General features: G+C 37.0%; 1 protein-coding gene across 2 annotated transcripts in view; it reads right to left on the bottom strand.

Annotated features, from left to right (window-relative positions):
* Positions 1–22,566, bottom strand: part of PPP3CC (protein phosphatase 3 catalytic subunit gamma) — a 93,625-nt gene that overhangs the window by 45,596 nt on the left and 25,463 nt on the right. For both annotated transcript variants that reach the window (XM_060301255.2, XM_030832604.3), the window contains exons 2-3: positions 5,537–5,734; positions 5,077–5,201 (exon numbers count right to left, since the gene is read on the bottom strand). In XM_060301255.2, coding sequence (XP_060157238.1) covers positions 5,077–5,201; positions 5,537–5,734 — 323 coding nt within the window. The remainder of the gene's footprint in view (positions 1–5,076; positions 5,202–5,536; positions 5,735–22,566) is intronic.

The following is a 22,566-nucleotide window of genomic DNA, read 5'->3' as shown; positions in this document are numbered from 1 at the left end:
TATCTCCGCATCCCCAGAATTTAACAATGCCTCTCAACTTAGGTACTATTAACAAGCATAATTCTTTGTTGCAGGATGTTTTGTATTCCTGAACCCTGCTCATTAAATGCCAGTAGAACTTCTCAACTATTGTGGCAAACCATTCATATGTCATTGTACATAATTATGAGTACATCTGCAGTATAGTTTCTCAAAAATGAAATTGTTGGATCAAAATAATGTACATTTTGAGACACACCTTGCAAAATAAACACTATAAAATGTAAATATATAGACACATACGAATATAATTGGATGGCTTTTTCCTTTTTTTGGTTGACTTTTGTTTTCAACATAATATTTCAAATTTCACAAAATATTCCAAGGAAAAATTACATTAAATTCATATATAAACATAGAAAGCACTTTCTCTCTTCCTACTTACCTTTCCCAACCAAGAACATGATATATCTTTTGAATTATTTGGTCTTTATCTCTGCCTCCTGTAATGATCAACTAAACTTTTTGAAGTAATGAGTTATAATGCCCATCCACACTACAATGTAATTTGGTTGATATACTTCTCAGCCTCTAATCTCAAGTTTTATTTCCTCGTATTATACATTAGTATGCAACTGTACAATTATCTTGTACACATCAATTAAAGGTCATGATTATCAAAAAATCTGTTCGATACTGTTTGTATTCCTATGTGAACAGAATTTTTACTCCATCTCAAGAATCATTTCTATATGTCAACAACTGTTCATTAGTTGTCCGTCTGATAACACTTACATCACCTAAACATCTGATAACATTTTCTCTTTGGTGGCTCCTATGCATTTAGTACAACACATCCTATGCTGAAAAGGTTCCCTTTAATCCTTTCTCTTATTATAAAATCAATGAAAGGAAACTAAAATTTAGCTTCCCCTACCACAGAGGAAGTACTTTATAATGGGTGCAAATGAAGAAGGAATATCAAAAGGCTCAGACAAAAATGAAACTTTACTATTCTGTTTTATCAGTCACATTTGGACCAGTCCCTGGTGTACTACCAAAGCCCACGTTGCTTCAGGAAAGATCAATGCTTGCTCTGGGCATGGAAAAAAAAAATATCATCATGCCTTGATTCTCTCATACAGGCTCAAGGAAAGAGAAATTATTAAGTATGGCAGAGAAAATAAAGTTCTGTGAAAACGATTTGGCAATACATATCAAAAGTCTTAGAAATGCTCACATTCTTAAAAATACTCATTCTATTATAAGAATCCAATCTAAGGAAATATCAGAAATGCTATTAAAGATGTATTCAAAAAGATGTTAATTGCAGCAATATGCAGAATGGAAACAACTGGAAAACAACCTTGTACCACTTACAGTACAAGTGATACAATATCCAATTAACTGCTGCTTAAGCCATAAAGACATTTAAACATCTCAGAAAACAAACAGTCTGGAGGCAAGATGTCTAGGTTTAGTGTACCAGCTCAACATCTTCACCAAGAAATCATGCCCTCTCTCCCTCTTTGATCTGCTATTCACAGCAGGTCTGCTTTTCATTCTTAGTTATAGCACCTCCTCATGGTCACAAAATGGCTGCTACAGTACACACACCCACATTTGACATGACATAGGGGAATGGGGGTCCAAAAGCTTTCACCTTGCAAGAGTCTTTTCATCTGGAAAGAAAAAATTTCAAAACACACACAAATAACAATGACAACACAACATGCAGAAGTCCCTTTATATATTACTGGGCAAAAGAGGATCTCATGTTTACCCTGGACTAGTCACTGGTAACAGGGAATGGATTGCCATGACTAGTTCAAACCAACCAGAATTCATTCCCTTGGGCTGGGATAAGGGCCTTCCCTCTCTGAAATTAAAAGTTCTCCCTGAGAACTTTTAAATAGGTAGAGTGTGCAATGTTACAATCTGCAAGTATGATCTCCACCCATCCCAGGTACCTATTTAGTTATCCCTGACAACCCCCAATCCTATTTATCTGAACAAAACAGGGATTTGATAGTAAGGAAGGAGGAGAGAAAAGGTAGGCAAATAAGCAGTACCTGCTACAAACCAAATTATCCAAAGAGAAATGGTGAAATAAACTACGGTATTTATACCACTAATCATACTTTTGGAGAAATTTTAATGATAGAGAAAAGTGCTCTCAAGACAATGATGAGTGGGGGGGAAAGACTACAAAAGAGAATGCACACAACGATCTCAACTTTCTTTAAAAAATATACACATGTAAAAGAAGAAAAAGACTGTGAGGAAATACAACAAAATGTTAACAGTAATTTCATTATAATTCATTTATAACTTTATTTGTAAGAATTTTTTTCTTAGATTCTGCATTTCCCAATTTTTCTACAAAAAAATGACTCTTTATAACAAAAAATTATAATAGGGACACCATCACCTTATTTTCATCTGTTTGACAAAAACATCACCACTCATGCTTATCAAGCACATTGATAAAAATTTATTGTTCAAGTATATACTTGTATCATGTTAGACTAAGTTGTAGCTTACAGAAATCTATATAATCTTAGTGGTCTATAAGTGGCTTCCAACAAACATGAGATATATCCTACAGTTCAGTTTTAAAACTGGTATAATACAGCATTGTCAATTTAAAGTTTTGATTCATTTATCTCTTAAGCTGTTCCAGAAAAACGCTTTGTTAGCCAAACATCAAATAGCATGATAAAGCCAAATATAAACTATGATTTATTAATATTCATTCAGTCAACAAATATTGAGTGCCTACTATGTGTCAGGCACTGTGCTCAGTCCTAATATGAGAATATTGCTAATAATTAAATAAGTACTTTTGGGGACTTCCCTGGTGGTTCAGTGGGTAAGACTCCATGCTCCCAAGGCAGGGGACTGGGGTTCAACCCCTGGTCGGGGAACTAGATCCCGTATGCATGCCGCAACTAAGAGTTCACACGCTACAACTGAGAACCCACATGCTGCAACTAAGAAGTCTGCATGCCACAACTAAAAGATACCGCATGCTGCAACAAAGACCCGGCACAGCCAAAATACATAAATAAATATTAAAATAAATAAATATTTTCATATCATACTGAGCGATCTATTCATAAGTAATCTTTTCTATTAGACTGTCAGCTCCCATAGAGACCATGAATCCTACTCATTATTTGATGCTCAGAGCCTGCCATAAAGTTGGCACTCAGGAAACATTTGTTGATGAGTGACAGAAAAAATATGTTAACACAAAATATTCTGAATATGGCATATGTGTATAAAACTCATCGTGGGTCTGTGTGTGTGTGTGTGTGTGTGTGTGTGTGTATTGTGAATATACTGATGCATTGAAACTATTTTTAAAGTATGTAATCAGAGGATGATTTGGCACAATATTTATCCTTTTAAAAAGTTATTTCTGGGCTTCCCTGTAGGCGCAGTAGTTGAGAATCTGCCTGCCAATGCAGGGGACACGGGTTCGAGTCCTGGTCTGGGAAGATCCCACATGCCGCGGAGCAACTGGGCCCATGAGCCACAACTACTGAGCCTGTGCGTCTGGAGCTTGTGCTCCACAACAAGAGACGCCGCGACAGTGAGAGGCCTGCGAACCGCGATGTAGAGTGGCCCCCGCTTGCCGCAACTAGAGGAAGCCAAAGCACAGAAACGAAGACCCAACACAGCCAAAAATAAAAATAAATAAATAAAATTTTTTAAAAAAGTTATTTCATTAAATAAAATTAATTACAAATTCAGTAAGTTCTGTATTCTTTTCTTCAGCCTCTAAAACTTCCTCATGCTACTAAACACAAAGAACTAAGCATTCAGTGAGTCTTTCAAACACCCATACTTTTGACATACTGTCTATTAAAATAGGATGTGGATAGGAATGTGGGAAGCTTTTAATGTTACAGTCTGCAAGTATGATCTCCACCCATCCCAGGTACCTATTTAGAAATCTTGGGAAATTACTGAGCAGCAGGGAGAATGTGCTTATTTCCTTAGCTTCTAGCATTAACTTTCGAACTCATAGATGACACTAAATGAATTTGAGACACTGGCAAGATAACACTGAACTTTTCTGATTCATGCACTTAGACTATCTATCTAACTAAAGAGTAAGATATATTTCTCTTGTTGTTTATTTTTCTGGCAGCTTTAGTATCACAGCTGCTTTTTTGGTTGAGTACCAGGTGAGAGGGTTGACTTGTATTTAGGAGTGATGCTGCATGAACAATAAACCTTTAACCACATAGTACAGTGAGGGTCCCACACTACGAGGGAGAGGCAGAACTAAAGATTGCAAGAACAGCAAGCAGACTCAATTTCTCATCTCATGCTTATTCTGGGGATATTATAAATTCGATTACCTGCACTATTTCAAAAGTTACTTCTCTTTTATTTGCCAAGCATGTACAGCTGAATCAACGGACATTAAATATGAATGTACTGTGGTTCCACTGTACTCAAGTCATTCCGTTAGGTTTTGAAATAGTTTTATCTTTTGTACATAAAAACTTACTTTGTTTTAAATCTAACCATTTTCCTGTCATCATACAATTTTCAAAATATATAAATTGTGAGTTTTCATTAACTTCATTAACTGTAATCATTTTTTCCTTCAATGAACATGTACTTCCTATGTGTAACAGTATCATAAATTATTCCTACAAGAGGCTAAGTGCCTGATTATTCAGCATTGGCAGTTAATCTAAGCGTTCAATGTAGCTCAGCAGCTTATAGTTTTATAATTAAGGTGAGCTAATCCAAACCCCACTTAGGGTGAACAGCAATTTATATCATTTATATACAGCCTGTACACTATCTACAAAGAGGAAAGGCTGGTAAACACTTAAGTTATTTGCAAAGCAGGGTTAACATAGCCTTCTATATGTCAGATTTTTACTGGCTAATAAAAGGAATAGTTCTTTTTATATCAATTAAAACGTATCTCTATCACTTTAATTATTGAAAGTAACAAAGTTTATAAATTCTGCCAGTGTGTTCTCATTTTAATTTCTTCTACTGAAGAATGGAAAGAAATTTTTTTAAAAAGATAATATGATAGTTCCAACACACCAGTTTAATATTTACCTCTATACTGAAATAGCCTCTGTCCACATAGTCACCCAGAAAGAGGTAGCGTGTATTACTAGGTGATCCTCCAACTTCAAACAACTTCATCAGGTCAAAAAACTGTCCATGAATGTCACCACATACTAGGAAAAAAAACAGACCTAGGGTGAGGTGAAAAATTATGTCTTAGAAGAGAAAGGGCATTACACCAATAGGACCACAGTTTAACTTTTAACTTAAATCAGTCTAGCTTTTGACTGGACTGCTCGATAATTGCAGGCAATCTATCAATACGAAATAGTCCTACTGGAAATATTAGACATTTTAAATTGTATTTCTTCAATGAATAACACATACTAAACAACCCTAAGACTGCTCACAATTCCTAGAATAATGATCACACATTTTAGTTGGTTATTTGTAATCACTTCTCAAATTAGCTCAAATCTAAGTACCACCATGCGAATACTTCTCATACCTGTGATTGGAGCATCTACTTCTATCATAGTCTTCTCTTGTCTCAGGATGGCAGCCCCATCATTGATTATCTTTAAGGCTACTTCCTCTTCCAGTCGCCCTTCCTTCACCAAATGGTTTTTCAAAACATCAATTTTAGGTTTCCCATTCTCAAATACTTCCTTCAAAGTAAGCCGCTGTGTTGGAGGAAAAGGGACAGCTAGGAAGAGAGAAAAAAAATTTTTTTTAACAGTTAAAGGTATAGAGAAAAACCATAAACACATTACTTTTATGTAACAGATTAAACCTAATGCATCACCACGATTTCACATCCACAGCACGAGAACTACATAGGAAAACAAATCGAAGATACTATATATTATAGATGATCGATTCTAATTTTTTAAAAGGCCACAGTTAAAGTCATTTAAAAGATATATGTGTGTGTGCGTGTATATATTATGTTATACATATAAAGATGAAAGACTTGAAGTTGATTCAGTAGATAAGCTAAAAGTGAGACAAGGGACTAGATGATATGAGTATCTTTTATCTATGGAAAATGTGTTAAAAATGAAACTATGGTTTAAAAAAATGAAGGAAAATAAATCACAACACTAAAAGGGTATTTATTTCTTCCAAAGAACAGACCTAATGAAACCACGTCTTGGAAGTTTGACTTCAGTTCCTGATCAGGGGAATCAGATGTTTTTTATGTACGTACGTACGTATTAATAAAAGGTAGTTGCTTAAAATATTACTAATAACAAGAACACAACTAACAGGATGGAGCTCTTTCACAGAATAACTTGCTCTAGTAACAGAGCATAAACTTGAGAAAAATAGGTATGGGAGGTCTAGCTGTGTTTTCTAATCTCGAAATTCTAACAACTAACTTCAGTGTACACTGGATATAAAGTTTATATACAACATCATGGTAAATTAGCAACTTGAACAGAAAAAATTTTTTGACATTTTAAAATTGGCTATCACCTCTTCTTTTACCTATCTTATAATGTAGTCTACTTTAGATTCCCTGTGACCTAATAGCCACAAGTCTATAAACCATAAGTTTTAAAGGAGGGATTCATTTCAATTTGTGGTTACTGTCTGATTATTCCACTTCTAGCTTTATGGAAGTATTATTAAGAACCAAGTTGAAATCTACAGGCACTTAAACAATTTTAGACTTGATCTAGCCATTCCATTTTGTATTTTTTACAAGTAAAGAAAGTCCTATGGTAAGTTTTATAATGCTCTTAGCTATAATTTGACTCATTTTGACTATTCAAAGCCCATTGAAAATATCATAGTAGCTATCCAACCAGCAAATATTATCCTGAGATGGGGACCATACACATCCCAGTTTACTCAGGACAGTCCTAGGTTTCAGCTGCTCTCCTAGTATAACTGTTAATAGCATCCCCTTTCCCTCTTAAAACTGTCTCAATTTAAAGGACAAATTAGTCTTAATTTGTGTAATTCATATGGAATATCAATATACTATTTTAGTAGGATAATCTAAATCTAAAATAAGACAAAAATAAAATATTATGATGAGTCTTTTATTCATTCATCTGGTGAGTCTATAAGACAGGGTGAAGGTTAGTCCTGAACAAGTTTACTTAAATTTTTACTAAATTGTTTTTAATTGCCCACTTTGTAAATCAAAGAAATTGGTCAAAAAACTAAAAACAGGGCTTCCCTGGTGGTGCAGTGGTTGAGAGTCCGCCTGCCGATGCAGGGGACACGGGTTTGTGCCCCGGTCCGGGAAGATCCCACATGCCACGGAGCAGCTGGGCCCATGAGCCATGGCCACTGAGCCTGCGCGTCTGGAGCCTGTGCTCCGCAACAGGAGAGGCCACAACAGTGAGAGGCCCGCATACCGCAAAAAAAAAAAAAAAAAAACTAAAAACAAGATGAAATAATACAAAATCAAATATGTTGGAATTGACAAAAATGTATCATAACAGAGGTAGTATGAGAGACAAGAGATCCACAGATATTACTTGACTTCTACCAGTAGTATTATTACTTACTAATAAAAATCATTTTCCTCCAACCTCAGTTGTAATCAGAGAACAGCTTACAAAACAGGAAACCCGTTTTTCTTATATATCATAAAAGTTACGTAAGTAAAGGTGACAACAACCTAAAGAGCTCCTGAGGAGGAAATTTAGAAAGATATTTTTTCTTTCTCTCAAATTCTTCAGTTGTAATTTATTTAAAACAAGTAAATAAGTCAGTTAAATGAAAGTAAGGATGAAATGGATCAAGGGGATTATGCCTAGCTAAGAGAAATGGGACACAGCTGAGCCAGGAACACTAAGAGGAATTAAGATTGGCTTGGGACAACATGCATAAAAGAAAGTTCCAGGAGAGTCCTAAGTTTTTAGGTAAGGGTTATTTTTTTTTTAATTTTTGAATTTTATTTTATTTTTATACAGCAAGTTATTAGTCATCAATTTTATACACATCAGTGTATATATGTCACTCCCAATCGCCCAGTTCAGCACACCACCACCCCCACCCCACTGCGGCTTTCCCCCCTTGGTGTCCATATGTTTGTTCTCTACATCTGTGTCTAAACTTCTGCCCTGCAAACTGGTTCATCTGTCCCATTTTTCCAGGTTCCACATACATGCGTTAATATACGATACTTGTTTTTCTCTTTCTGACTTACTTCACTTGGTATGGCAGTCTCTAGATCCATCCGTGTCTCAACAAATGACTTAATTTCATTCCTTTTTATGGCTGAGTAATATTCCAGTGTATATATGTACCACAACTTCTTTATCCATTCGTATGTCGATGGGCATTTAGGTTGCTTCCATGACCTGGCTATTGTAAACAGTGCTGCAATGAACATTGGGGTGCATGTGTCTTTTTGAATTATGGTTTTCTCTGGGTATATGCCCAGTAGTGGGATTGCTGGATCATATGGTAATTCTATTTTTAGTTTTTTAAGGAACCTCCATACTATTCTCCATAGTGGCTGTATCAATTTACATTCCCACCAACAATGCAAAAGGGTTCCCTTTTCTCCACACCCCCTCCAGCATTTGTTGTTTGTAGATTTTCTGATGATGCCCTTTCTAACTGGTGTGAGGGGATACCTCATTGTAGTTTTGATTTGCATTTCTCTAATAATTAGTGATGTTGAGAAGCTTTTCATGTGCTTCTTGGCCATCTGTACGTCTTCTTTGGAGAAATGTCTATTTAGGTCTTCTGCCCATTTTTGGATTAGCTTGTTTATTTGTTTAATATTGAGCTGCATGAGCTGTTTATATACTTTGGAGATTAATCCTTTGTCCGTTGATTTGTTTGCAAATATTTTCTCCCATTCTGAGGGGTGTCTTTTGGTCTTGTTTATGGTTTCCTTTGCTGTGCAAAAGCTTTGAAGTTTCATTAGGTCCCATTTGCTTATTTTTGTTTTTATTTCCATTACTCTAGGAGGTGGATCAAAAAAGATCTTGCTGTGATTTATGTCAAAGAGTGTTCTTCCTATGTTTTCCTCTAAGAGTTTTATAGTGTCCGGTCTTACATTTAGGTCTCAAATCCATTTTGAGTTTATTTTTGTGCATGGTGTTAGGGAGTGTTCTAATTTCATGCTTTTACATGCAGCTGTCCAGTTTTCCCAGCACCACTTATTGAAGAGACTGTCTTTTCTCCATTGTATATCCGTGCCTCCTTTGTCATAGATTAGTTGACCATAGGTGCGTGGGTTTATCTCTGGGCTTTCTATCTTGTTCCATTGATCTATGTTTCTGTTTTTGTGCCAGTACCATATTGTCTTGATTACTGTAGCTTTGTAGTACAGTCTGAATTCAGGGAGTCTGATCCTCCAGCTCTGTTTTTCTCCCTCAGGACTGCTTTGGCTATTCAGGGTCTTTTTTGCCTCCATACAAATTGTAAGATTTTTTGTTCTAGTTCCGTAAAAAATGCCATTGGTAATTTGATAAGAATTGCATTGAATCTGTAGATTGCTTTGGGTAGTGTAGTCATTTTCACAATATTGTTTCTTCCAATCCAAGAACATGGTATATCTCTCCATCTGTTGGTATCATCTTTAATTTCTTTCATCAGTGTCGCATAGTTTTCTGCATACAGGTCTTTTGTCTCCCTAGGTAGGTTTATTCCTAGGTATTTTATTCTTTTTGTTGCAGTGGTAAATGGGAGTGTTTCCTTAATTTCTCTTTCAGATTTTTCATCGTTAGTGTACAGGAATGCAAGAGATTTCTGTGCATTAATTTTGTATCCTGCAACTTTACCAAATTCATTGATTAGCTCTAGTAGTTTTCTGGTGGCATTTTTAGGATTCTCTATGTATAGTATCATGTCATCTGTAAACAGTTACAGTTCTTCTTTTCCAAATTGTATTCCTTTTATTTCTTTTTCTTCTCTGATTGCCGTGGCTAGGACTTCCAAAACTCTGTTGAATAATAGTGGTGAGAGTGGACATCCTTGTCTTGTTCCTGATCTTAGAGGAAATGCTTTCAGTTTTTCACCATTGAGAATGATGTTTGCTGTGGGTCTGTCGTATATGGCCTTTATTATGTTGAGGTAGGTTCCCTCTATGCCCACTTTCTGGAGAGTTTTATCATAAATGGTAAGGGTTATTTAAAAAATCAATACCCTTCAAATCAGAATAAAAGCATCTTCAACTTTAAAGGAGTGGGTCTTACCACCCTCTAAGTTACCCCTAGCTATGTTTAGAGCCCTGAATTCCATTTCCCTTCTTGTACTGGATAGTTCTATACATACGTTAGCTGAGATTGATTCACAGAAGACTGGGAAGAGCCACAATCCAGAGAAGACTAAAGGAAATCGAGCTAAGTTTGCTAATGAAAGGAAACAGTAGAAACTTTCCAAGTAAACTTTAAACGTCTGTGTAAAAAAATATGCCCCAGACAAGAGTGACCATTATGTCTGAGTATCCTGGTTTATTTATTTTGTCCTGATGTAATTATTAATAATGCTTCCTTTTACTCTCAAGTATCCTGATTTAAACAACCTATCCAGAAACAAAATTAATCAGAATCAACTGATCAGAGGCATTTGTTTAGAGCATAGATTCTTAGGTCTCATACGTGTGGAATCAGGATCTTTGGAGATCTACACAGACCTCCGCATGGTTAACAAGTACCCCAGGCAAATCTCATGCTCACTAATCTCAGATAATCAGCACCTGTATTCCCAGTCATCACATAGTCATAGTTTACTGGTCTTCATGTCCCTTGCCCCAGCCCCTATGTGGCCACATGAATACACGGAGTTCAGAATTTCTGAGTGAAAAATAGAGGATCTAGAGTAGTGCTTTGTAAACTGTCTGTTGGAACTGCCCCCACCCCAGCATCAACAAGTGGAAAACTATACTTTGTAAAATGCAATAAAAATAAATTACTAGAAAAATGATCACATGCATAGATGTTGTGCCAATGTCAAGCTGCTATAAAAGTTTTTAAATGCTAACTCTCTGTATTTACTGCAGTTAGTAACAATTCGTGGACAGACATTGGTCCACGGACCATACTTTTGGGTAACACTGGTTTGGATAAACGTGGATTTGGGGGAACAAGAATAAGACTAGAGGGCTTCCCTGGTGGCGCAGTGGTTAAGAGTCCGCCTGCCGATGCAGGGGACATGGGTTTGTGCCCCGGTCCGGAAGGATCCCACATGCTGCGGAGCGGCTGGGCCCGTGAGCCATGGCCGCTGAGCCTGCGCGTCTGGAGCCTATGCTCTGCAACGGGAGAGGCCACAACAGTGAGAGGCCCACGTACCGCAAAAAAAAAAAAAAAAAAAGAATAAGACTAGAATCAAAACTTAAATACTACGCATATACATGTCTCTAAGCCCAAGTTTGGAGATTTTATTATGTCTTATGTCTAATGTATACAAAAGATGATATTCAACTGGCTTCACTTCTCACTTCACAGTGGATGATAATCTAAACCCAAATCTCTGACAAGTTCATTTCAAACTGCCTTTAATGGCACACAGGATTTCATTAATAAGAAATACAACTTAAACACTTGGACTCTGAAGTTGTAGCCTCTAACATCTTATCCATGCTTTAAACTATGAAGTATTTGAACTGTAACACAGAGGTTCAATTCTTGCATCCTTTCAAATTATAAATAAACCACTCACCACCACACATGGAAGTTTCCCTTCATTTCTGTGGCTGTGTGTTGCCTCTCTAAATACTCCATTTATAAAGCTGTCATCCTTCCAAAATCATGTCTTAGCACAATTTTTCAAATTTCAAAGAAAAGGTACTCAAGTGATTACAAGGCTAATAAGTAATTCCAGACATTTTATTTGTTCAAAAAATTAAATAGGCATTTTTAAATAAAAGAGTCAAAATGTCAGTAGTGTCAGAGCTCAAGTTACTACTTTATTGGTTTCTTCATATTGTCACTTGGGGTTCCTGGTTCCTTCATTTTTAATATAGGCATGTTATTTTATAAACTATAATCATTACCAACAAGAAAGTAGGGTTAACAGAGGGATTAAAGGGTCTCAAAACACGAGCATAGAGTTAAAAATATTTTTTGACTATGAATCAAAAGGCCATTTATCCAGAAATGTGATCATTTAGGGGTTATAAAACTACAGTACTTCTTTTTAAGAGTAGAGGAGGTTCTTGTTACTCAAAGATGATTGGTGGGCTTCCCTGGTGGTGCAGTGGTTGGGAGTCCGCCTGCCGAGGCAGGGGACACGGGTTCGTGCCCCGGTCCGGGAGGATCCCACATGCCGCAGAGCGGCTGGGCCCGTGAGCCATGGCTGCTGAGCCTTCGCATCCGGAGCCCGTGATCCGCAACGGGAGAGGCCACAACGGCGAGAGGCCCGCGTACAGCCAAAAAAAAAAAAAAAAAAAGATGATTGGTGATAGAAAAGGCCACTTTAAGTGTATCCACATTAAAAAAAACAAAACAAAACAGTCATTCTAACAGGTCTGAGGTGATATCTTGCTATGATTTTAATTTGCATTTCCCTGATGATTAGTGATGTTGAGCACCTTTTCATGTACCTGTTGGCCATCTGTAATGTCTCCTTTGGGAAAATGTCTATTCAGTTCCTCTTTCCATTTTTAAATTGGATTGTTTGGGTTTTTTGCTATTGAGTTGTATGAGTTTATTATATACTTTGGATATTAACCTCTTATCAGACATATGATTTATAAATACTTTCTCCCATTCTGTAGGTTGCCTTTTCACTTGGTTGATGGTTTCTTTTTCTCTGCAGAAGTTTTTTAGTTTGATGTAGTCCCAGTTATTTTTGCTTTTGATGTCATACCCCCAAAATTGTCACCAAGACCAATGTCAAACAGCTTTTTCCCTATGTTTCCTTCTAGGAGTTTTACAGTTTCAGGTCTTATGTTTAAGTCTTTAATCCATTTTGAGTTAATTTTTGTGAGTGGTCTAATTTCATTCTTCTGCACTGTAGTTATACAGCTTTCCCAACACCACTTATTGAAAAGATTATCCTTTCCCTCATTGAATATTCTTGGCTCCCTTGTCAAATATTAGTTGACTGTATATGTGAGGGTTTATTTCTGAGCTCTTGATTCTGTTCCATTGGCCTGTGTGTCTGTTTTTATTTTATGCCAATACCATACCGTTTTGACTACTAGAGGTTTGCAGTATAGTTTGAAATCAGGATGTATGATGCCTCAAACTTTGTTCTTCTTTCTCCAGATTGCTTTGGTTATTCAGGGTCTTTTGTGGCTCCACACAAACTTTAGGATTGTTTTTTCTATTTCTGTGAAAAAAACCATTGGCTTTTTTTTTTTTTTTTTTTTGTGGTATGAGGGCCTCTCACTGTTGTGGCCTCTCCCGTTGTGGGGCACAGGCTCCGGACGCGCAGGCTCAGTGGCCATGGTTCATGGGCCCAGCCGCTCCGCGGCATGTGGGATCTTCCCGGACCGGGGCACGAACCCATGCCCCTGCATCGGCAGGCGGACTCTCAACCACTGTGCCACCAGGGAAGCCCAAAACCATTGGCATTTTGATAGGAATTGGATTGAATCTCCAGACAACTTTGGGTAGTATAGACATTTTAAAAATATTAATTCTTCTGATCTATGAATATAGGATGTCTTTCCATTTGTTTATGTCTTCTTCAATTTCATCAAAATCTTGGAGTTTTCAGCGTACAGATCTTTCACCTCCTTGATTAAATTTATTCCTAAGTATTTTATTGTTTTTGATGTTATTGTAAATGGAATTGTTTTATTTCTTTTTCAGATATTGCATTGTTAGTGTATAGCAACACAAGTTATTTCTGTATGTTGATTTTGTATCCTCAAACAACTGAATTTGTTTATTAGTTCTAACAGTTTGTTTGTTTTTTGTTTTGGTGGAGTCTTTAGGATTTTCTCTATGTAAGACCATGTCATCTGCAAACTAAGACAATTTTACATCTTACTTTCTGAACTGGATTGATTGATTTTCTTACCTGATTGCTCTGGCTAGGACTTCAAGTACTATGTTGAATAAGAAAGGTGAGAGTAAGCACCCTTATTTTACTCCTGATCTTAGACGAAAAGCTTTCAACCTTTCATTGATGAATATGATGTTGGCTGTGGGCTGGTCATATATGGCTTTTATTAAGTTGAGGTATGTTCCTTCTATATGCAATTTGTTGGGTGTATTTATCAAGAAAAGATGCTGTATTTTGTCAAATGCTTTTTTTGCATCTATTGAGATGATCATATGATTTTTATCTTTTATCCCATTAATGTGATGTATATCACATTTGTTGATTTGCATATGTTGAATTACCCTTGCATCCTAGGGATAAATATCACTTGATTGTGGTGAATGATCTTTCTAACATGCTGTTAATTAGGTTTGCTAATATTTTGTTGAGAAGTTTTGCATCTCTATTCATCAGGGATATTGGTCTGCAGTTTTCTTTTCTTATAGTTTCCTTATCTGGCCTTTGTATCAGAGTAATGCTGGCCTCAAAAAAAATGAGTTTGGGAGCATTCCCTCCCCCTCAATTTTTTGGAAGAGTTTGAGAAGGATTGGTATGAATTCTTTTTTTAAATGTTTGATAGATTTCACCAATGAAACCATCTGGTCTTGGGCTTTTCTTTGTTGGGAGGTTTTAGATTACTGATTCAGTCTCCTTATTTGTTATTGGTCTGTTCAGAGTTTTCCACTTCTTCATAATTCAGCCTTCATAGGTTAAATGTGTCTAGAAATTTATCCATTTCTTCTAGGCTACCCAATTTGTAGTGGATAATTGTTCACAGTAGTCTCTTATAATCCTTTATATTTCTGTGGCATCAGTTGTAATGTCTCCTTTTTTCATTTCTTATTTATTTGTCTTTTCTCTTTTATTCTCAGTCTAAAGTCTGTCAATTATGTTAATCATTTCAAAAACCAATTCTTAATTCTGTTAATCTTTTCTATTGTTTTCCTGGTCCCTATTTCACTTACTTCTACTCTTATCTTTGTTATTTCAGTGGTGAAAGCTGCTGGGTTATCTGTTGAGCTGGTTGCCATGAACCTCATTCACGCCCACTGCATACCTGCCATGGTAGCCCCTTCATTCTACTCAATTCTCTGCTCAAATGTTACTTCTTCAGAGAGCTCTTCCCTATTTTATCCAAACAAAACAAAACAAAACAAAACCTCTTCCCTAGACACTGATCAGAGAAAAGGTTTGGTTCTTCATCAATTTCTAATTAAGTACTTTGAGGTATATATTATGTATACACCATTGTTGAGACATATAGAAACTAAGTCTGAGCCAGATATCAACTGTTGAATTCGACAATTATGCCACCAAATGTTCATTTCAGATATGGTAAACTCCTGCTCAACCTTTCATCCTAAAATTCTTTCCTCCTCAAAGTTTAGTCTGGGGATCAAAAATATCAGAATCACCCAGGAGCTTGTTAGAAGTGCAGGATACCTGGCCTAACTCAGATATATTGAAATCAGAATCTGCATTTTAACAAGATGTTCAGGTGCACATTAAGAAGCACTACTATAATTTACTGATTTTTAACTCCAATTGTACATTAGCATAACCTAGGAAGTTTCTGAAAATATAATGCCCTCATCCATTTCTAGAAATCTGGATTCAACTGGTTTTAGATTAGTGTCCCAGAAACTGGTAGTTTCAAAAAGCTCTCCAGGTAATCCTAACATGCAGCCTAATGTGCAGATTGAGAACCAATGTTCTAAGTTAAATGATAAATGCATTTTTTCCTAATTTCATATCATTCTAAATTCTTGTCTTTTTCTCAATTCATTCTTCTTAACTCTAGAGCTACACTGTCTAATAAGGTAGCTACTAGCCACATGTGGCCATTTAGACTTAAATTTAAATTAATTAAAATTAAATAAAATTTAAAATTTAGTTCCTCAGTTGCACTGACCACATTTCAATGCTCAATAACCTCATGTGCTCAGTGACTGCCATATTGGAGAGCATAAATACACAACATTTCTATCAGTTCAGAAAGTTATATTGAACAGCACTGCTCTTTAGTATTTATTCAAAAAATGAAACAGCATTAACAAGTTAATCTGAGCAAGCAACTAGTGCAGTGAGCAATAAATAAATAAATAAATGCACCATTCAAATGGGAAAGTAACGTGTAAGATTCAAAAAGCAGTTAAAATTAATGAAACTTAAGAATGATCCAAGAATAAAAGAGTATTTGGGCTAAATGCAGACCAAAAGTTGGCATTTTTATAATTGGTGCTCTAGGCTATCTGTGCAACAAATTTTCTTTTAGTGCTCCAAAATCAAACTAGTTTAAAGAAAAAAGTTTTAAGAAATTTGAAAAACATTTCAAAAATTAGAAAATTGGGGGGGGATACCCTACATAAATTTTCATTAATAGCACATATTAAACTAAAAGCAGATTGCTACATGTTTAGCACGACTGCATTAATAAGGCTAGGGGCAGCAAAATGTGTTAGGTAACCTTTCCAATTCTGAGCCACTATGAATAATGTTGCTATGAACATTCTTCTATCTGTCTTATGGTGGATGTAAGCACCCGTTTTACCCAGGATTGGGAATGCAAGGTTAGGGGGGTAGGCATAGGTTTCATCAAACAGTTCACTGAAGTCTTATACCATTTTAGCCACACCAGCAAGGTGTGAGGGTTCCAGTTACTCCTTGCCAACACTTAGTATTGGTCACTTTTAAATTTTACTCCATTATAGTGAGTGTCTACTTCTCTTTGTGGTTCTAATTTACATTTCATTGGTGAATAGTGATGCTGAGCACGCTTCCACTTGTTTACTGGCTATCTTCCTTTCGGGACATGCCTAATCAACCAATTTTTTGTCCATTTAACAATTTATTCAGGGGGCTTCCCTGGTGGCGCAGTGGTTGAGAGTCTGCCTGCTGATGCGGGGGACACGGGTTCGTGCCCCGGTCAGGGAGGATCCCACGTGCCGCGGAGCGGCTGGGCCCGTGAGCCATGGCCGCTGAGCCAGTGCGTCCGGAGCCTGTGCTCCGCAACGGGAGAGGCCACAATGGTGAGAGGCCCGTGTACGGCAAAAAAAAAAAAAATTCTTCAATATATTTTTTCCATTGACTGATAAAAGTTCTTATATATTCTGAGTATGTCCTTTATCAGATATATGCTTTTTTTCTTAATCATCTTTACATAGCATACAATTCAATGAATTTTGACAATCATTACAACAGAACTGACTGTGTAACAATTCTAGGAGAACGCTAGGAGAGAGCAAAGAACAGAAATGAAACTGATAAAAATAAAGTATGTAATATGTAAGACAAACTAGAAAAGTTCTTTTGGAATACAAAGGAAAAGGACAAATATGAAAATGGTGAGAGACAATGACATACAGAGAATAGAGGATGGAGAGCCAAAATAAGAGGTTAATGATATTCCTGAAAAACTAAACTAGAAAAAATGTAACAGGAAAAATACTCAAAACAAATTAGAAAACTTTTCTGAGCTATATAGAAAGGTTTGCTTAAACACACTGAATCATTGCATTTCAGGAAAAACTAATCAAGAGGCACATTCTTGAAAAAATTCTGAATTATAAGGATAAAGAAGAAACTTAAATCATGATGGTCTACAGTTTTTTTTTCTAGAATATTAGATTTCTAACATCACTGGAATATGTGTAGAACTCTAAGGAGAAAAGGTTGTAACTTGTAAGTTTTGTACTCAGCCAAATACTTTATATTATCTGTGAAGGTCATAGAATGACATTCAGAAAATCAAAGGGACTCAGAAAATATATCACCTACAGAGCCTTCTTGAAAGAAAATTACCTCAACACTTACTGTAGGTAATGTTGTGTTTTCTTGATTTGAATACTGTCTACACAAGTATGTTTCCTTTGTGAAAATTTATCAAGCTGTACAGTTAGGATCTGTGCACTTTTGTATATTATACGTCAATAATTTTTTAAAAACCTTTTTAATGCAAAAACACTTGAGCCTAGCTGACCCCAGTCAGAGTTGAATTAAAATTAAGGAAAAAACTGCAAAAGTCATGATACCAAAGATTTTCAAGTCTAGCTTTATTCACTTTGAACCCCAGACTCAGAAGTCTAGGTTGATTTCAGGAAGATTATGTAACTCAGAGATCAAATTTCCACTCATGTGCAAATTCTATGTTTCAGTTCCTTCCCAGTCCTAAGAAATGTGTTTCTAGAATGATTTTTTCATGCCGCTGTTAAAATAGAATCATTCTTGACATGGTTGATGACCACATCCAAATCACATTTTGGACACTTTGCAAGGAACATTACAAAACAAAATATTTGTCTTTACCTCACCTCTCTCCTCAAAAACAGAAGGATAGTAAGTAATAAAACAAACTATTTTCATTAACAAGTAACTCAAATAATGATTTTCTGTATTCTTTAAAAATTCATATAGCGAGTGCCCAGTCTATCAATGTTTCAGCAGGGAAATACTGCCCGATATCAGTCTGCACCTTCAGCTGAGACATTTTGGCATTCTAGTCAGTATGAGAAGCCAAGAGAAGACGGGAAAGGAGGCACAAGGTGCTCTCTTTCACTCTCTAAGTCTGGAATGTTCTTTAAAGACCTCTTTTCAAAGCATTTTCTTCTCCTGAGCTGCTGTTCCCCACAGGGAGGCCAGAGCCATGGTATTTTGTCTCAAAAAGCAAGAGGGAAGAAGAGCCAATGGAAACGCTGATGTCCTTGGTCCACTGATAATATTAAAATATAAGGTATCGTGAAAACTCAGCTGTCAGGGACCCTGAGGGAGTGAGTCAATTTGAACAGACAATGGAATGCTTTGTCTATTTTTTTCCCTCTCTATTTTTTCCCCCATAAGATACTGATCATAAATATACATATATGTACATACACACGTAAAATTTTAAAAATAAAAGGCATATTTATGAATCTAAAATTCACACAGAATTAAAGAAGTCACTTTTAAAGGTTAGGATACAAAAAACTCATAGGTGATGAGTAATATGCCAAATACCTTTTATTTAAAATTGACAAGTGGTCCAGTGTTTAACTCTGTTTAAAAATAAATCTAAATAAATAAATAAATCCATACGATATGATCTAAATTGTGACTAAATAATGCATTAGAAAAGGCAATAAGGAAATATACCCAAGTATTAGTGCTAGGTAACAAGATTCTAAATTATCTTATTCTTCCGACTTGCCTATTTTTAAACTTTCTCTGATTACCCTGTATCACTTTTATAATCAGAAAAAAAGTATATAAGAAGTCAGTATACAATTATTTTGTACACTATATGATCATAATGATATTCTTTTAATTGAACAATAAAAATTGGAAGAAAAGGATGAAAGTATAAGCAAGAGTGTTTGGACTACAGACAGTTTTTTTTTTTTCCTATCTGCTCTGCCCTACATTTTTCCAAGTTTTTATAAAAAACTTTATTAAAAGAAAAGTAACAGATGCCAAGGGCAAAAAGAAAGGCAATCCCACTGGCAATAACTTTCCTTATGTTAATCCGTTTTATACATAAATAAGACTTCTCTCAAATCAGCAGAGCTATACCCCAAACTGACTCTTACCAGCAACATTAAAATTTAAGTTACACCTATAAGCAACCAAGAGTTACTAAGATGACAAAGAGGAAATTCTGTGGCTTATGCTTCAAAACACACAAAGGCACTGTGGTTAGCAGAAGGCAGACCCCACAGGATGCCTGGTCCATGGTATACACACACCTTCTCCCAGTTACTCCATCAATCATCTAGGTACTGCTGGAAGGAAGTCTGCAAGCATAATTAAGGTCCCATATTAGATGACCTTAAAATAGGGAGACTGTCCAGGTGCACCTGACCTAATCACAGAAGACCTTTTAATCTGGATTTAGAGGTCAGATATAGGAGTTCAGAGAGCTGAAGCATGAGAGGGATTTGATGTGCAATTTCTCCATTGTTAGCTTGAAGATAGAGTAGGCCACGGAGCAAGGAATGAAGGCAGACTCTAGGAGCTGGGAGTGGCCCCCAGCTAAAAATAAGGACTTCACTCCTACCACCACAAGGAACTGCCAGCAACCTGAATGTGCTAAAGATCAGATTCTTCCCCCAGCCTCCACATGTAAACTCAGCCTGGTAGGCACCTTGATTTCAGCCTTTGAGCCCTGAGAAGTCTATGCCATGAATCTACCTCTGACCCACAAAACTAGGAGCTAAAAAAACGTTGTTTTAAGCCACTAAGTTTGTGGTAATTTGTTACACAGAAATAGAAAACTAATACTGAATTCTTGAAGTCAAAGTTTTTTCCTAAAGCCGTTCAACAATTACAAATATACTTTTATACACATAAGAAACTAACACCAGCAGCCTCTCAGAATCAAAACAGAAGTCCCAACTTATAACTGTACTATGACTCATAAAACATGAAGTGAACCAAACCAAACCACAACATGCATCACAGACTATCTAAGCTCAAATTCTTTTTAATACCAGATACTTCAGATCCATGTTTCAAGATAAGACCTCAGGCAAACTAATTTAACAGTAACTCTGCATAGACACTAGATCTGATCTAACACTAGAACTTCATGAGTTCTAGCAACTCATCTAGTCTACAAATTCTAACTAGTCCTTGCCCAGATTACAAACTTCCACCCTAAAATCCAACAATAGTCCTTCATCTAACAAGAGTATCCAATGAGTAGCCTTCCTAACTGCCACCCCCTATAGAGAAGATCCCTATTTCCTCTAGTTCTCTGCTTGTTGCAGCAAGTTAAACAAACCTAACTTTTTTTTCTTTAACTATAAATAAATCCTTCAGCTGACCTTGTTTCTAGGGAGACCCATGACTTTGTAACAGTGTGCACATATGAGGCCACTTGATTTCCACCTGCTCAAGGCCACTCTGCCTACTAGAGTGAGTTACCTGATCTTCAATAATTTTCTCAAGCACTTCAGGGTTAAGGTGATACGGTGGGTCCTCTGACTTTCAGTCTTATCAGATTGTTCTGTTCAGGAGTGAAATCTGGCTTCTACCCAATTAACAGCATTCCTATCATCTGTCTGCTTGTTCAGTATCTTGAGTGTCATTCATCTATAAGAGGAAGCCCATAGGCAGAGGACAGACTAGGACCTAATAAGTGTATTTTCCAGCCAGCCCCAAAGGCTGACAAGTTCAGAAGGTCTCATTAGACCAGTATCTTTAGGCAAACTCTGCATTGGGTCAATTTTTCTAAAACTTCCTAAGGACCTTCCTTAGTCCTTACAATCCTGAGAAGTGTTTTGCTTAGTTCTGTCTAGCTGGGGCTGAGGCTCTGATCGGCCCTCAATTGATGACGGCTTATCTTTGGTGTCACTTCATGTCTTCTGGAGACATATGGTTGCAAAAGTGCCACCCTTAACAATCGTTGCAGGTCACATGGTGTTTTCTCAACCTGAATCTCTGTCTCCTCTGTGCCTCCTCTATCTGCTTCCTTCACATTTTCAGATTATGAATATACTCAATAAACGGCATAATTTCACCAAGGAAAAATTTCAAATTACAAATGGCCTCTTGGGGACTTTTTTTTTTTTAATTTATTTTTGGCTGCACTGGGCCTTTGTTGCTGCGCGCGGGCTTTCTCTAGTTGTGGCGAATGGGGGGCTACTCTTCATTGCGGTTCACGGGCTTCTCTTGATGCGGAGCACGGGCTCTAGGCGCATGGGCTTCAGTAGTTGTGGCTTGGAGCTCTAGAGTGCAGTCTCAGTAGTTGTGGCACACGGGCTCAGTAGTTGTGTCTCACGGGCTCTTAAGCACAGGCTCAGTAGTTGTGGCACATGGGCTTAGTTGCTCCGCAGCATGTGGGATCTTCTCACACCAGGGCTTGAACCTATGTCCCCTGCATTGGCAGGTGGATTCTTTTTTTTTTCTTCAATACGCGGGCCTCTCACTGCTGTGGCCTCTCCCGTTGCGGAGCACAGGCTCAGGACGCGCAGGCTCAGCGGCCATGGCTCATGGGCCCAGCCGCTCCGCAGCATGTGGGATCTTCCCAGACCAGGGCACGAACCCACGTCCCCTGCCTCGGCAGGCGGACTCTCAACGACTGCGCCACCAGGGAAGCCCTGGCAGGTGGATTCTTAACCACTGTGCCACCAGGTAAGTCCTCTTGGGGAACTTTTAACATGAACAAAGTTGTTTATTTGAGAGGCACCTTAAAACAAGATAGGAAACAGAATTCTAAATACCCAGTGGTCTGCATTCTTTAATATGAGGAGGCTTCCAAATGCAATTCAAATTCTAAAAGTGCCTCCCTGAAAGACTTCCCAAACACCAGGAAAAAAGAACATTTATTGAAGAAATCAGGCTTATGTAGGCTTCCCCGATCTCTAGCAATTAGTCCCTATTTTGATGTGCCTAGGAGATACAAAACCTGGAAAAGACTAATTGGCCTCACCCTAAAGAGAATTTAGAGATTAATTAATGCTTAAGAAACAAGGAAAGCCCTTACAATTTGTAACTCTCTGGAAGTTATAAGATTACTCATTTCTAACGCCCTCAGAATTTCCCTCTCATTCAACCTTTAACTCTTTTTTTTTTTTTTTTGCGGTACACGGGCCT

This window comes from Globicephala melas, chromosome 6 (genome assembly GCF_963455315.2).
Source record: "Globicephala melas chromosome 6, mGloMel1.2, whole genome shotgun sequence".
Classification (NCBI taxonomy): domain Eukaryota; kingdom Metazoa; phylum Chordata; class Mammalia; order Artiodactyla; family Delphinidae; genus Globicephala; species Globicephala melas.
The sequence above is the reverse complement of the archived record's forward strand: the minus strand, read 5'-3'. Positions and strand labels throughout refer to the sequence as shown.